Source organism: Chaetura pelagica, unplaced genomic scaffold, assembly GCF_000747805.2.
Source record: "Chaetura pelagica isolate M959 unplaced genomic scaffold, ChaPel_1.0 scaffold126, whole genome shotgun sequence".
NCBI classification, from domain to species: domain Eukaryota; kingdom Metazoa; phylum Chordata; class Aves; order Apodiformes; family Apodidae; genus Chaetura; species Chaetura pelagica.
The window spans coordinates 66,001-80,357 of NW_009953787.1; the positions used below are offsets into that span (position 1 = coordinate 66,001).

Consider the following 14,357-nt stretch of genomic DNA (forward strand, 5'->3'; position numbering starts at 1 on the left):
TTATTCCCTCACACCCAACCCCTTTCATTTCCCACACCAGTTGTTCCCCAGTAGGGAGGTGGGAGTAAAGCAATTGTTTTAAGGACCATGCCCATTCATACCTTGAACGATCCACTAAGTGAGGAGTCCCTGGTTTACTAGGGATTTGAATGCACCACTCTGCATTCCACTGTATTGAAGTGGCTACCTCTGATTGGTAGCAGGTTTGATTCCACAAAAGCTCCCAAATGGGGTTTATTGGAAGGTGATACAAGGCTTTTTGTTTCTCTATCCAGGTCCCATTTTTATTCCATTTTTGTTTTCCAGACAGTTCTATAAAGGGAGATTCAATAATCCCCCATGTGAGATTTTCACTTTTGGTACAATTAAGGGAGGCCATATCATAAAAAAAAAATTAAATCCGTGTGATGCAGAACTAGGAAGTGCAATACATACTCCCTGATCTGTATGATTCCAGATGGATATGAACCCGTGTATCAACTTCCAAGCTAAATTGGACTGTTTACCCAAGGATTTTGCTTGCCACAGGGCAAGTATGAAAAAGGAGTTTTCAGATCCATTTTCCTTGTGCAAGATACAAAAGCAGAACAAACAAGGCAAATGATCACAATTATGATTATAGTTAGTCTTCTGATTTTCTTGAGACCTGCAAAACACAGTATAACAAACAAGTAACACCATATAAAATGAGGGAACTATCCAGCTGGTATGGATAGGGTATGTTTTACCACGGGCATCTTCCCCCACCCAAGTTTTATTACCCGATGGGGTTTTCAGGACAAAGGGTACCATTCCCACAGTGAGAAATTCCACTGAGACAGGCTGGGCACAGTGGTGAGGTGTCGAACTTCCTGTTAGCTTAGTTCCCAGTATTTGAGTTGGGGGGCCAGTGAAAAAAGTGGTCACACGAGGGCATCTATTCACCCCCCAATGACTATTTACTCTGTGCATTGCATCAGATAGTTGCTGCTTCCAGCCTGGTTCGTGGGCCCCTAAAAATTGTTTCAGGAGACCATTGGTACGCTCAAGAACAACCTTAGCTTGAGGATAATAGGGAGTGTGGAAAACCCACTGAATTCCCTCATTCTGTGCCCACTCTTGGACCACCCTGGCAGTAAAGTGGCTGCCATTATCTGATTGTAATGATTGAGGTTTGGGCAGACAGCTGAACCACAATTTCAAATCTTTAACAGTATTGTCTCCTGTAGCTTTTGAGACTGCTTCTTGTAAGGCAAGGTTGGCAACACGAAGGCCCTTTTTCCACAGAGAATATCGTTTTTCTGCATCTTTGAAACTACGGGAGATGAAACCTGTTGGGCAAGTTGCACTTTCAGGTCCTCGTTGCCACGTATGTGTGGTCAACCCATTAACTGCAAATCCCCATTCAATATGAAAAGGATCAGTAGGGTGTATAGGCCCTAAAGACCAATATATTCCTGCTTCACAAATTAGGAGCTTTAGAGCTTCCTCATGGATGGGTGTCCAGTCCCACTTTGCTCTTTTCCGGGTCAGAGTTTCAGGAGGAATGCAAAGGGCACCTTCCTGCCACCAAATACCTAAAAATTTCACCTCTGAGGAGGGGAGTTGAATTTTTTCTGTGGGAATTTGCAACCTTAACCTCTCAAGATGAGTAAAAATTGCAGCTTGAGTTTCTCATACCGAGCTGACATCTGGTCCACCAATTAGGACATCATCAATGTACTAATATACCTTTGTCCCTTCTTTAGTAATTACTTGAGCCAACTCCTGGGCTAGTGCATGATGGGCAATAGTGGAGGAGTGGCAATAGCCTTGGGGCAAACGTGTGAAGGTATATTTTGTGCCCTCCCACGTGGAAGCAAAACAATCCCTGTCAGCCTTTTGTAGGGGCACCATAAATAACATATCTTTAACATCAATAGTTGCTAAAATTTTGTGGGCTTGTTCTTGTGTAGTCAAAATTAGTTCTGCCCTGTTTGGCACTACAGAAGGCGAGTGGCTGGGAACAACTATCCTTTGCTCACATAGGTCGATGATAACAGAAGTTATCCCCTCTTTAGCACCCAGTGGCAAGGGGTATTGTTTCACATTTACAATTTTAGACTGGGGAAGGGAAGGTGCAGTTTGCAAAAGCTTCAAGCAGGGTATGGGCAGCCCAAATTTCCATTCCCCACCCTTTGAGTCCACCCATGACTTCCCTTTGAGCAAATCCAGTTCTAAAATGTTGGTAGGCAGGGCTCTAAGTAAGTATTGTAACAACATCTGTGGGGTTTTCATCCCCCGGTAACCAACAGGTAACCCGAGCAGTCTGTTGCGGTTTAGAATTCCCAAAAACATGAGTAACCCAATTTAGGTTTTTGTCAGGACAAAAAAGCCCACCATTGCAGCCCCCCTATTTTATAGGCCTAGAATCTTGATTTCACAACGAGTACGTGTGATTGAGCCATACATGTGTGAGCAGCTTTAGTGGACCTCTGCCCCCTCCACCCCTCGATCATTGTCGTTATCTCAATGGCTGTCGTTATCTTATCTATGCAGACCATTACTGCAGTTTGCATCCTTCCAGGCAGGCCTTTTGGGATGCATATGAGCAGGGGCTACAATGGGGTTACGATACCATTTCCCAGAGTAGGTCCGGAGGGCTGGTCCCTCACAGTTCTCCTCTGACAGGTATAGCACCAGAGCTAGCCCAGGTTGCCCGAGGCCTTGTCCAATTGAGCATCAAATGTACAAGGATGGAGATCTCACCACCTCTGTTGTCCAAGGGCTGCACCACTCTTGCAGCAAGGAGTTTTTTCCCTGATGTTTAGTTAGTATTTATCTTGCCCCTTGTCCTTCCCCTGTGCACTTTTGAGGAAAGCCTGGTTCTGTCACCTCTTAACAATCCTTTCCCTTTAGGCAGTGGATCCTACTGCAGCCTTCCCCTCTCCAGCCTAAAGAAGTCCAGTTCCTTCTGCTTTTCCTCACATCTCCTGTGTCCCAGCCTCCTGCTGACCCTGGTGACCCTGCACCAGAGTATCTTTAGATTGTGAAGACCTGTCTTGTACTGGGGGGCATCAAACTGGATAGAGCATCCAGCTGCAGTCCCCATGGTGCTAAGCTGAGGGGAGTACCCACTGCTGAGGACCTCCTGGCTAGATGCTTACGGTGCAGCTTAGACTATAGGTCCAGTGCAGAGTCTGTAGGAAATCTCTTGTAGCTTTCACAAGGCATTGCAACATCTGGTACATTCAAGGTGGGATACATCCAAGCAATGCTTCATGCTGCAGCCTGGGTCTGTATTTAGGCCTTGTTAAAAAGGTGCTTTCCTCTCTGGCTGAGAAAATGAGATCAACCTAAAGAAGAATATACAAAAAAAGTATGGGGGACCAGTCCCTTGAAAAGACTGGCTTTAAGTATTTATCTTCCTTTAATTCTCTGAGCTGGAGACGTGATGTTTAGTGAGAACAGTATGCACACTTGAGATTATGCAAACGTTGTCACCTGCAAGGCCACTGCTGGGCTCTGGTTGTCTCTGCTGGAGAAGGGAGTGGTGGCTCCAGTTGTGTCATTGTACAGTGTGCTGGGAGGAGAGCGTTACTGTACCAGCACACCTGTATTTGCCCCTCTTGTGACCGGGATAGCTAGTGACAGAAGGCACCCAGCAATCAAGACTTTGAGTGTGTAAACCTGAGTGATGACACTGGGGATGGATCCACTGCCCCCCCTGTGCTTTTCTCTGCTTTGCTAGTAGGTTTTGCAGAATTCGCGTGGTCTTGGGTTTTTAGATGTAATCTCAGAAGGAGCTGGTGTTCATCTTTCCCTTTGTTGTTTCTGGTTATGACCCTAATTTGTTGGTCCCTTCGTAGCACTCCTGTGGAGTCAGGAGGTTGCCCTGAGGTATGCTGGGAGGCAAGCCCAGGGTTAGCAAGCTGTTCCATGAGTTGCAGCACCAGCAGGTACTCACTTTTTGGTGGACAGATGTCCTTCATCCCTGTGTACCCATTGTGTCTGCTCTAGATCTATCATGTGTAATGGCTCCCCCATCCCCGGGTGCTTTTGGTATACACCCTTTTCCTCTAGATATCCCTGAAAGTGTCCCAGCTCTCTCCTTCATGCATATACTGTCAGCCGAAGAAGATGCCTGGGTTTGCTCAGTGTTACATCTGTGCAGACCATGTGCAGCTTGGCAAGAAATGGGGGTTTGAGTCCTACACGGGATTTTGTTAGAGTCGGCTAAAGGTTTATCAGAGGACTGAGAGGTCACATAAAAATACAGTCTTCATTTAGGAAAGCAGCAGAGCTGACTTGCTCCTCTCATTTGCACACCATGCATCTTGGATTTACACTTGGGTGACTCATTGAGATCTCAGTGTAAGCACAGAAAGTACTAAAGTTTATAGGAAATGGTCACTTGAGGTATGTATATTTTCTCATTATAAAGCCCTGGTATTTGTATCTGAAGTTACACTAAATGTCAAAGAAAATAAAAAAGGAATTGTAGCAAATACAGAGGGGTTGGCTGACATTGGTTTAGTGTTCTTATACTGTAAAAATCTTAGTTATGAACTTTGACACAGGTTTATACTTAAGCTATGAAAAAAATTCACAAATTAAAACCCTGCATGAGCCAAATAGGAACTGTTCTGAGGCCAAGCTGTCTCTCACAATAGTAACTCCTGCCTCTGGTGCTGAAAAACAGCTTTCATCCTGAATAGCCTTCTGCCTTCAAACTTGGTGATTTTTCTAAAAATCGTTGGTACCTGTGCTGGTGTTGCTTGTTGGCCCTCTTCTGTGACCAAGCTGTGACCAAGCCCTTGATCTGCTTTCTTATTTCAAAGCGCTGAAACGGTTTCCCAGTAGCTTTGAGGGTAGCTGGGGTGGGGGGAGAGGGAGAGATGTTAATTTCTTCTGCTGTGGCTCTCATCAAGGAGCAGAGGATACAGAGACCCCTGTGCCTCTGCCTTTAGCTGGCTCTTTGGTGTGGCTGGTGGCACAGGATGCACCAACCCCCTGCCTTGCTGCGGCTGTGCAGGTGGCAGCCGTGGCTGCAACTGGGGACACCTTGCAGAGGTAACAGACTTGATCACTGAAAAGCTCTGATCTTTGCTGAAGTCAGTTGCTCTTTCTCCCCATGCAAGTGTGGAAAGAAAAGGCTTGATGTAATTTCCTGTTTGTCAGCGTGGCAGTGCACAGGGGAGTTTGTGCAGCCAGGGGCTGGGCTTCCCAGCACCGGTGTCCCGAGATGTCTGTCACACTGTGCTGGCCAGCACTTGGGGGAAGCCAGGGTCTGTGTTCTCTCTGTAGCATTTTTGTGTTTTCTTTGAGTTTGTATTGTTCGCTGCTGCTTCTGTCACTTCACCCAGTTCTGTTTTCTTGCTGGGGTTGTCAGAGCATTGAGGGATGATCCTGTAGATCCTCTGACTCAGTGGTTCCTGTGCTGCTCCCCTGAGCCCATTGCTGCCCTGCTCCTGGCCACCCTACTTGCCCACCTGAGGAGCACGACAGCATCTCCAAGCCAGCTCTCTGCCGTGGACACAGTGGTCCTGTCTGGGCCTCCTTCCCAGGGTTCCTGCCAGTTCCCTGCACCGAGGTCAGTGCTGCTTTCAGGTTTTGGCATCCCAGAAAGGGCACAGTGCTGCAGGGAGGCTGTATGATGCAGAACAGCAGAAGAAGACTTCCTTTGTATGGGACACTCTTAATTTTCACTTGTTCTGCAGCATCCTTTTGTTTGTGCAGCGGTTTTGGACCTTTCAGAAAGATACTGTTCCACCCCCCTTATGGTCACAAATGTTGGTTTTTGTTTTGCACCTTCAGCACTTCTGGGCACTGCAATGTAGGAGGGATATCGATGTGCAAGGGAGGGTGCAGAGAAGGGCAACTAGGCTGATTAGGGGTCTGGAGAACAGGTCTGATGAGGAGAGGCTGAGGGAGCTGGGGCTATTCAGCCTGGAGAAGAGGAGTCTGAAGGGAGACCTCACTGCTCTCTACACCTACCTGAAAGGAGGTTGTAGTGAGGTGGGTATGGGCCTCATCTCCCTAGTGACCAGCAATAGGACAAGAGGAAATGGGGTCACGTTGCACCAGGGGAGATTCAGATTAGATATTAGGAAAAATCTCTTCCCAGAAGGAGTTGTGAGGCATTGGAACAGGCTGCCCAGGGAGGTGGTGGAGGCACTGTAATCCCTGGTGGTGTTAAAAAAAACATGGGTAGACATGGTGTTTCAGGAGATGGCTTACTGTTTAGAGATTGTAGGAAAGACAGTTGGACTTGATGATCTTGAAGGTCTTTTCCAACCTTGGTGATTCTATGATAGGAAAAGTCTTCCCTGTAGATGACCTATGGTGTATATTGATCTCCCATCCAATGTAATTTTTCTCTTGGAACCTGTATGTTGATCTTCATGCATGCCAAATTATGTGCTCTTCACACTTACCAAGTGCCAGTGTTCAGGCTGTCTTCTCGCCTCTGATAAATACTTTGGACACTGAGACCTAGTATCTTGCTATCTTGGTAGTCAATATGAATTGAAATTTTTGAAGTGGAGGACTTAAAGTTGTAATAGTGTCAGTTCTGTGCAGCTTCTGTGTATTACATATATATGTTGTGGTGATGCTTCCTTTGGTGATTGAATGAGGAGTGTACTGGTATGTTTAATGAAAAATAGCAGAAAATTAAATTTCCCAGCTTAGGAAGGCGTTGAGAATAGATTGAATGGAACAGATTTGCAGTGAATTAGGGTGAATTCTTTCCTGAATGTCCGTAAGTGTGTGGATTTAGAATTTGAACGTCAAATTGCAGTTGTGCTTGACAGCCTTGTTATTTTGGAGCTAAGGTGTGGGGCAGACCTGGGTTAAACCATGCTTGAACTGTAGCGTGGGTCAGGGAGGGCTGTTTGTGGTGGTAGGTGTTTCAGCACGTTGTAAAAATGAAAACAATTATGCTCAGGCAGAATTAGGTTCTTTCTTATTTTTGGCAGCACAAAGCCCTCTTGCCATTTACAGCAGACGGGCTATTTGCTGTTTCTCCCAACACTCATTAGTAAGATAGGGTAGAAGAGGCCTGGGCTGTGCAGATAAGTGAAAGCCAGTGAACAGCCAGGCCCTGGAGGCTGTGCAGGAGGATGCGATGCTGGACCTGCGCAGCGCGTGGCAGAGGAGCAGCACAAAATGTCCTGCTGTGCAGGCACGGCTGGTGCTCCCGACACGCTGCGCCCCGCGGGAGCCGCGCCAGCCGTGCCGCTGTCTGGTGGCACCAGCAGGGCTGTGAGGCCACTGTCCCCTCCCGTCCGCTCAGCCATCTAGTGTCTTCTCGTGGGGATTTCAGCCATGTTTCAGCAGGCTATGCACCTGTCCTCAACCCTCGGAGTCTTTGCTATATGCAGCCCCAGCTTCGTATCTCTGCCCCGATGCTTTGAAGCCTGGAGTGTTTTCCAGAAGCGTTGCCGGTGTGCCCTGACATCCGATGTCTGTCCTGCCTTTCACCTCCTGGCGCTGACAGTCTCTGTCCTTCTGGCAGCAGGTGGCAAGGTCAGCCCTGCGAAGGCTGCACTCTGTTCCCAGCCCAGTCACCCATTGCAGCCTGCCCTGGTTGTTCAGAGGGGCTGTGGCTGTCCCCCTGTAGCCAGGACGGAGGCTGCCGCATGCATGGCAGGTGTGGTATTTTAAGCCATTGCAGGGAATTTAGCAACCTGAGGTGAGTTATTCTTTGCCCTCCTGCCTGCTCTTAGCTCCAGCTCCTTCCACAGCAGGATAGTCAAAACTAAAAATTTAATATGAAATAGTCATGGTTCGTGCACTTCACTCTAAGGTCACAGTGGTTCAGCACATCTCCAGATCCAGGTCCAGGCTGCTGTTCTAGAAGCTCTGGCATCAGAGTAGTAATAATTGCTGTAATGAAAAGCATTCATTAATGGGTAATTGACATTGGATAATGTTAATCGTTGATAAAGACTCTGCTTTTTCTCTGTGCTGAGCAGAAGGGCAGCTTTGGTGTCTCCTAGCCTGACCTCTGCACGATTGCTCTGGTGCTCAGGGAGCCCTGCCTGCTGCAAGGGACCAGGGAAGCACCACTGCCTTTCTTGTCCAAACATACTGAGCACCACAGTCCGTGCTTCCTCCTCCACCCTGCTGCCCCCAGGCTATCACCCCACCGAGCAAACCAGCCCCACAAAAAGCTGGTTTTCACCCCTCTGCTCCTTGCTGTGGGAGCCTGGAGGGCTGCTCCTCCTCCCATCAAAGCGGCACCATGTCCTGGCCCTCCGCTTTCCAAGTGGAGTGGCAGGGGGGGGAGTGATGCAGGAATTGCCATCACACATTGAGAAACCAAACGTCTGACCAGATGATGGCTCTAAATTTAAGGGCTTGTTGTCGAGCCATGTGTGCGTTAATGTGCCCTTTTGTGACCAAGCTAAAGATAATTTTCCTATCTGGAGCAGCAGCTGTGTTGTAAGTTTTATAAAGAAACTTCTCTGATAATCAAGAGCAATTGTAAGAGCACGATCTGCCTTGAGAGGACAGGCAAAGCTGGGGAGATGTGACTCAGGGCATGGCTCTGATGCTCTGCAGAAGCTGAAAAGAGACCATTTGTAGAAACTCAAAGGATGTTTGGCTCCATGAAAAATGCACAGGTCTTGCTGTTATTTTAATGTAAATGTCACTTGAGATAATAGCAAAACTTTTTATAAACTGTAGGAAAAGTAATTCTAAGTTATCTAGAGTTCAATATTCTCTGCAAAAACTGAGCCCAAAAATGTAAGTATACAGACCACACTGTGGAACAGAAGGAAACTTCCAGCAAAAAAGTAGAATTAATTACACTATTCTAATGAGTGTATTTTTAACTCATTATATGTATTTATAACTCAAAGATGCTTAATTTTTAAGCATATTTTAGACAAGTTGAGCTTTGTAGAAGTCTACTACAGTCTCTTAGAGCTGGCAGAGGTCCAGTTATGTGTGTGTGACTGCATGTGGCATTTTATATTAGGAGACACAGGACAAACCCCTGGGTCAGCAGGGATTATCCGAATAGGTCATTTAGTATGTTACTCCCACTTCTCCACTTGGAGGGTTGGTTTAGATGTGCACTAACACTCAGGTCAGCTGCTTAGCTTTCAGAAGTGCAGACACGTGTTGTCTTCAGGAAGGTGGGTCACTAAACAATACATATAACTGGCAGCCTCCCGAACACGAGTGGATAATACTTCCTGATCTTCTTGTGGCTTTAAAACATGGGAAGGAGTGCCAGGCACTGTAGTCTGGTGAAGGTTTTCAGGGCTCAGAGGTACTCAGTGATGCTACAAATCTATTTTCCTGCCTGTTGACAACAATATCCAGGGTGGCATGTGCAGGGAGGTGTCACTGGGGGCTTGTAAGGGCATGAGAGCTGCAGACTTTACAATTTGTGGTTTATTGACCTGTAGGGAAATAAATGCTTATGACACTTGGTCAACACCTAGCACTGCTTGGGGAAAGACATCTCTAGCCAGAACAAAATACTTCCTTAGTGTTGCCGTTCCTGTAAGCCCATGATGGAGCAATGTGCTACTGAAGTTGTGTGACTCTTGTGACCATGGGCCACTACTCGCATGTAGGATGTGGATGTGGGGGCCCTGTGCAATCTGACCTGGCTTTGAAGGCAGCCAAGCTCCAAACATAAATCTTCCGCAACTCTGTGGTGTTCAGCATTCCCCGACCAGCCAGGCTGCAGTGTCATGTTTCATGTATTCAGTGTAACGCTTCTTGCTTTCATTTCAGGTCCTGTTTCAGCATAGAAGTGAGATTCACAAGACTCCTCTAAGATGTCTTACAGAAAGGAGCTAGAAAAATACCGAGACCTGGATGAAGACAAGATCCTTGGAGCTCTGACAGAGGAGGAGCTCAGGAAGTTAGAGAATGAACTGGAAGAGCTGGATCCTGATGTAAGTAATTTCTACACGGGATTTGCTAGGTGATAAATCTCATTAATTTTGGTGGAATGGGGCTGCATTAATCATCTGTGTTTAAGTGGGATCCTTTGCAGAGCCTGTACTCAGTACAAAGATGGAAGAGACTGGCCACGGGTGAACAGCACCAGTTTTGCCATCACAAGCACAGGCTACATGTGGAGTCTTTGCTTTTGTGATATTCCTCTGCTCTTGCCCCACAGAGTGCTTGCTGTAGGGTGATGAGCACTGTAATTTGCAGGATCGATGTGAGCCAGTGCTGGTTCAGGGCAGTAAACCTGCAGAAACTGGATCTTTGCTTCTGATCAGGCCACCTTGGAGGGGATGTTTTGGGTTTTGTAGGTTGATAGGATTTTTTTTTTGTAGCAGACTTAAGACAATCTGTGTTTTTCTCCATTTAGGCAAAAATCCAAATGCCAGAGTCTGGCAAAATGAGACTATTACTTTTTAGCCACCTCCCAGCATCAGGAGGAGCTGTGCATGTGCAAACACAGGCCCTGCTGGTGCCAAGCAGTGGAAGTGCATTGGAGGCAAGGCTGTCTGGTGGCCCTGGCAGGGGATGTGCAGAGCACAGCTGGCAGGCCTCTGGGTTACAGCAACGTTGGAGCACGAGGCTGGGCACTGCCAAGTGAGAAATTGTTCCTGCAACATGCAGTTAGTGTTTCTGGGGGAAGTGATGGGCAGTGTAGGTTTCATCATCAGTGTTTTTAATTGCAACACAGGAAGATAATTGAGGTGGCAGGCCAGCTCCTGGGATTAACCACATAAATTGATGGGCTGGTAACAGCTGCCTCAGAAGACACAGCTCTGTGAAAGAGGCAGAAAGGTAAAATAATTGCAAACATCTGTCAGTACAGGTGTAGCCTGTGAACAGGAGTTAAAGCCAGAGAGTTGGATAGTTGCTTCACAGCATGAGGCCTGAGGAAGCAAGCAATTTCTTATGCCTCCCTCCTTATCCATTAGCATAGTTCTCCTCTGTTGTCCTACAAGGCTGCCAGAGTCCAATTGCTTCCTATTAATAATTTTCCTTCCAAGGCTTTTCACTGATACAGCTTTAAATTCTCATTAATTACTTTTGGACAAATTAGCATGTTGTTCAAAATCACCTTGCATGCCTTAAAAAGCAAATGTTGACTTCTGTCCAGCAAAGCTTTAAAGAACATGCTTAGTGTCAAATCTGGGAATAGTCTTAGTGCATTAAGGCGGTTCTATATTTATATATAAGCAGGTGCTTATGTGCCATGTCTGTCACGCACAAAGCAATTTCCCATGGTGGCTAATGTGGCTGAACGCCAAGGAGGTGTTTGGGAAAAGGGCTGAAGTTTGCAAGGGTTTTCTTCTGCAATAGAGTGACCTCTGCCAGACTCTGCCTGTAGTTTTGCAATATCTCGTGAGAGGCAGAAGAGACCTCCATGGCTCTTTGGTCTGCTCTATGAAGGACCATGGCATTTCCCTGAACTTGTTCTTGCAGAGACACATGGGGTGTGTAAGCACTCAGACAGACACATATAGAGAGCAGAAAATTGGTTGAGTTTGTGGTGAGGGTAGGGGAGGAGGCTGAGGGGAGCAGGGGGTGATAACTGAAAGCCCCCAGAGGAAGAGCAGGAGCTGCTATTGTAGAGAAACATCTACTTGGCAGCATGGAGATGTTGTAGTGAAGCCAGCATTTAAAATCTGAGGGGGAAGGAGAATCACATCTTAGATAATGTGGAAATCAGTGAGGTTGGATGGAGATAACCTTTGACACAAGGAGAAACAGATTGTCCAGCACTGTGTAAGAAAGGCAGTGCAATCAGGAAAGTGGAGAGGGGAAGGCATTTGATGGATGGGTTTTGTGGCCTGCAGAGAGATAACCTGTGTTTCTCCCCTCCATGCCTAGAATGCCTTGCTGCCAGCGGGGCTCAGGCAGCGGGATCAGACGCAAAAGCCACCAACTGGCCCATTCAAAAGGGAGGAACTCATGGCTCACCTAGAAAAGCAGGCAAAGGACATTAAAGACAGAGAAGACTTGGTTCCTTTCACGGGTGAAAAAAGAGGTATGGTCCTGCTTTGTACCACACTGAGTGCATCACAATGAAGGCACAGTGGGTGCACAGCAGAAGGGTTGTGTCTGACCTTTGTTGCTGACCACGACTTCATTCTGACACCACTGGGGTGGTGGATCTGCTCTCTCTGCTGTTTAGACCCTGCCTGGCTTAGATAATAAACTGGGAAGTGCCCAGAAGGTCCATGCACTTGCTGGTTGGGGCACCTTCTGGAGAGTATTAAGTGATGGGCAAAGGCTGTACCACTGTGCAGCCTCTTTCTGTCCCCTCTCACTGCAGCTCTTGAGAAAACATAGTTTTCCATTTTTTCTTGTTTTTCCTCTGCTTAGTCCTCCTGTGAGCTCTGCAACCCACGCTCTGTGTTCCACCATTGCCTTTCATGCTCCATCCCTAATACCAAACATCTTGGTATAGGAAAACTCCACAGCTGCTCTCAGATGGGGTGATCCCTACAGTTCCCATGTAACCTTCAGCATCTCTGGACAACCCCAGCCTCATTTCCTAGTTTCCTGCAGCTTGCATGTTCCTGTCTTCCTCCACTGTACCCTGTGGCAGCTGCTGCGACCCTGTTCTGCGTGGCCCTGGGACCTCTGAGCAAGGGGTTTCCTCTGCCACTTCTCTTTTCTTCCAATATCTTTTCCAGTTCTGATCTATGTCCCATTATCCAAAGGACTTTCCTGTTCCCATTAACACTGAACATTGTCTCACATGGTTCAGTCCTTGCTTCTTAGTTTCAGAAGCTTCTCAACAATTTCTGCTGTTTTGTTTCCTTCTGTACCATGGTCCCCCTGCAGCAGAAGATGTGGTTATAGGCTGTTCATGCTACTGGTTGCTCCACATAAAAAAATAAGTGCATGAAAACATGGACACATGAGCATGTTCCCCAATTGAGGTGTTTCTCAAGCTGCCTCCTTCCTGATCCACATGCCTCTTTGAGAAAGAGCTTATGTTAAATCTGTCAGTTTAACTAAACCTCATGTGGTATTTTTAGCAAAAAAATGAGTTCTTCTTGAAAGAAGTAGATGAAAAGAGTAAATTGAGTGTTATTGGGAAGAGTGATTTGTTAGCCTCAAGCTTATGCTGTCCCAGCACTGGCTCCCTCTGGGCTGTCCCACAGGCAGTAGCCATCCATGTTCCACAGCAGAGGGACGCATTGCAGGCATTTTATGTCCACAGCTCCTTGCCTGTTCATGTCACGTCTCAGTCTAGTGTGATCTCAAACACAGTAAACATTTTAACTTACAACATGCTGTTGAGTGAGGACACTACTTACATTGACTGTGAACTGGGGATGGTAAATTACATACAGTTGTGGCAGAGCTGGAAATAAATCACCTCATTTGAAGTTTGGAGGGTGATATACTAGTTTGCCATGGGAAGTGCTCTCCCTGGCTGTAGTACTGGACAGGGTAGGAGCTGGTGTGTGTATGTGGTGTATTATATATATAATGCTGTGTTTTCATGCACCATTTAATTTAAAGCTCAAGCTCTTAATAAAGCATGACTGAGATATGAAACTTCCTAAAATTTAACACCAGAAGTTTCGATGACGCTGAGATGTCAAAAGGAGTTGCTGTGTGACAGCAGAATTAGGTTTGCCCTGTTGTTTTGATTCCCTGCTGAAGTGACCAGGTGGTGTGCACAGTGTGCCCAGCCGAGTGTCCGGGAGGACAGTGGCTCTGTGTCTCCATGCCAGCCAGAGCTGAGGGCCCAGCCCTGCCCAGACTGCAGCCTACCCAGGAGTTGCCCAGCCATGCCTGCACATGGGACACTTTGCCTATTTTTGCTGGAGCAGCTGTGTCCCAGGGGCAGATTCCTGCCCTCTTCTCCAGGCAGGAGATGGGCTGTTTTGCACAGGGCTGTTTATATCAGCCTCCATTTCATACCGGGGAGCCTGCAGCACAGTTGCTTCTTCCTTGAGGCTAAATTTAGCTGCTCCTGCCTCGGCACATCCCTGAGCAGCAGGATCTTTGTTTCTCCCCTTCGGTGCTGCTGACTCTGGTTTCAGAGGGGGACAAAAATAGTCCTGGCTGGCATTCCAGGCCAAGAGCTTTGCCCTCACTATCTCTCTGCAGTGATTCTGGACTATTTCAAGGGAGGGGACTGCTCCACAATGCTCTGGGATCCCTCCTCTCTCTCATCCCTGGCAGCACTGGGTTGACCCAGCAGGCTGCCCACTGCCGTGGTGTGTTAAAGCATCATGAGCCTCTCTCTTTTCCTTGATGGCAGGCAGTTGCATGTAGATGCCTGGTTGTGAAGTGGCTGACCTGACCCCTGCAGCCCCTGTGAGGAGCTCTGCCTGGCAGCAGAGCTCCCATGGGGACAGGGAGCCATGAGGAACTGGCAGCAGCCCTGAGTCCTGTCTGCTGCCCAGTGGCTCCCCGGGGTGCCGGCCGCGCCCCCACCG

At 47.4% G+C, this 14,357-nt stretch overlaps 1 protein-coding gene across 1 annotated transcript in view; it reads left to right on the plus strand.

Annotated features, from left to right (window-relative positions):
* The first annotated feature begins 9,663 nt into the window (after window positions 1–9,663).
* Window positions 9,664–14,357, plus strand: part of TMOD1 (tropomodulin 1) — a 16,763-nt gene continuing 12,069 nt past the window's right edge. The window contains exons 1-2 of the mRNA XM_010001001.1: window positions 9,664–9,881; window positions 11,785–11,941. Of these exons, the coding sequence (XP_009999303.1) occupies window positions 9,762–9,881; window positions 11,785–11,941 (277 nt within the window). The 5' untranslated portion in view covers window positions 9,664–9,761. The remainder of the gene's footprint in view (window positions 9,882–11,784; window positions 11,942–14,357) is intronic.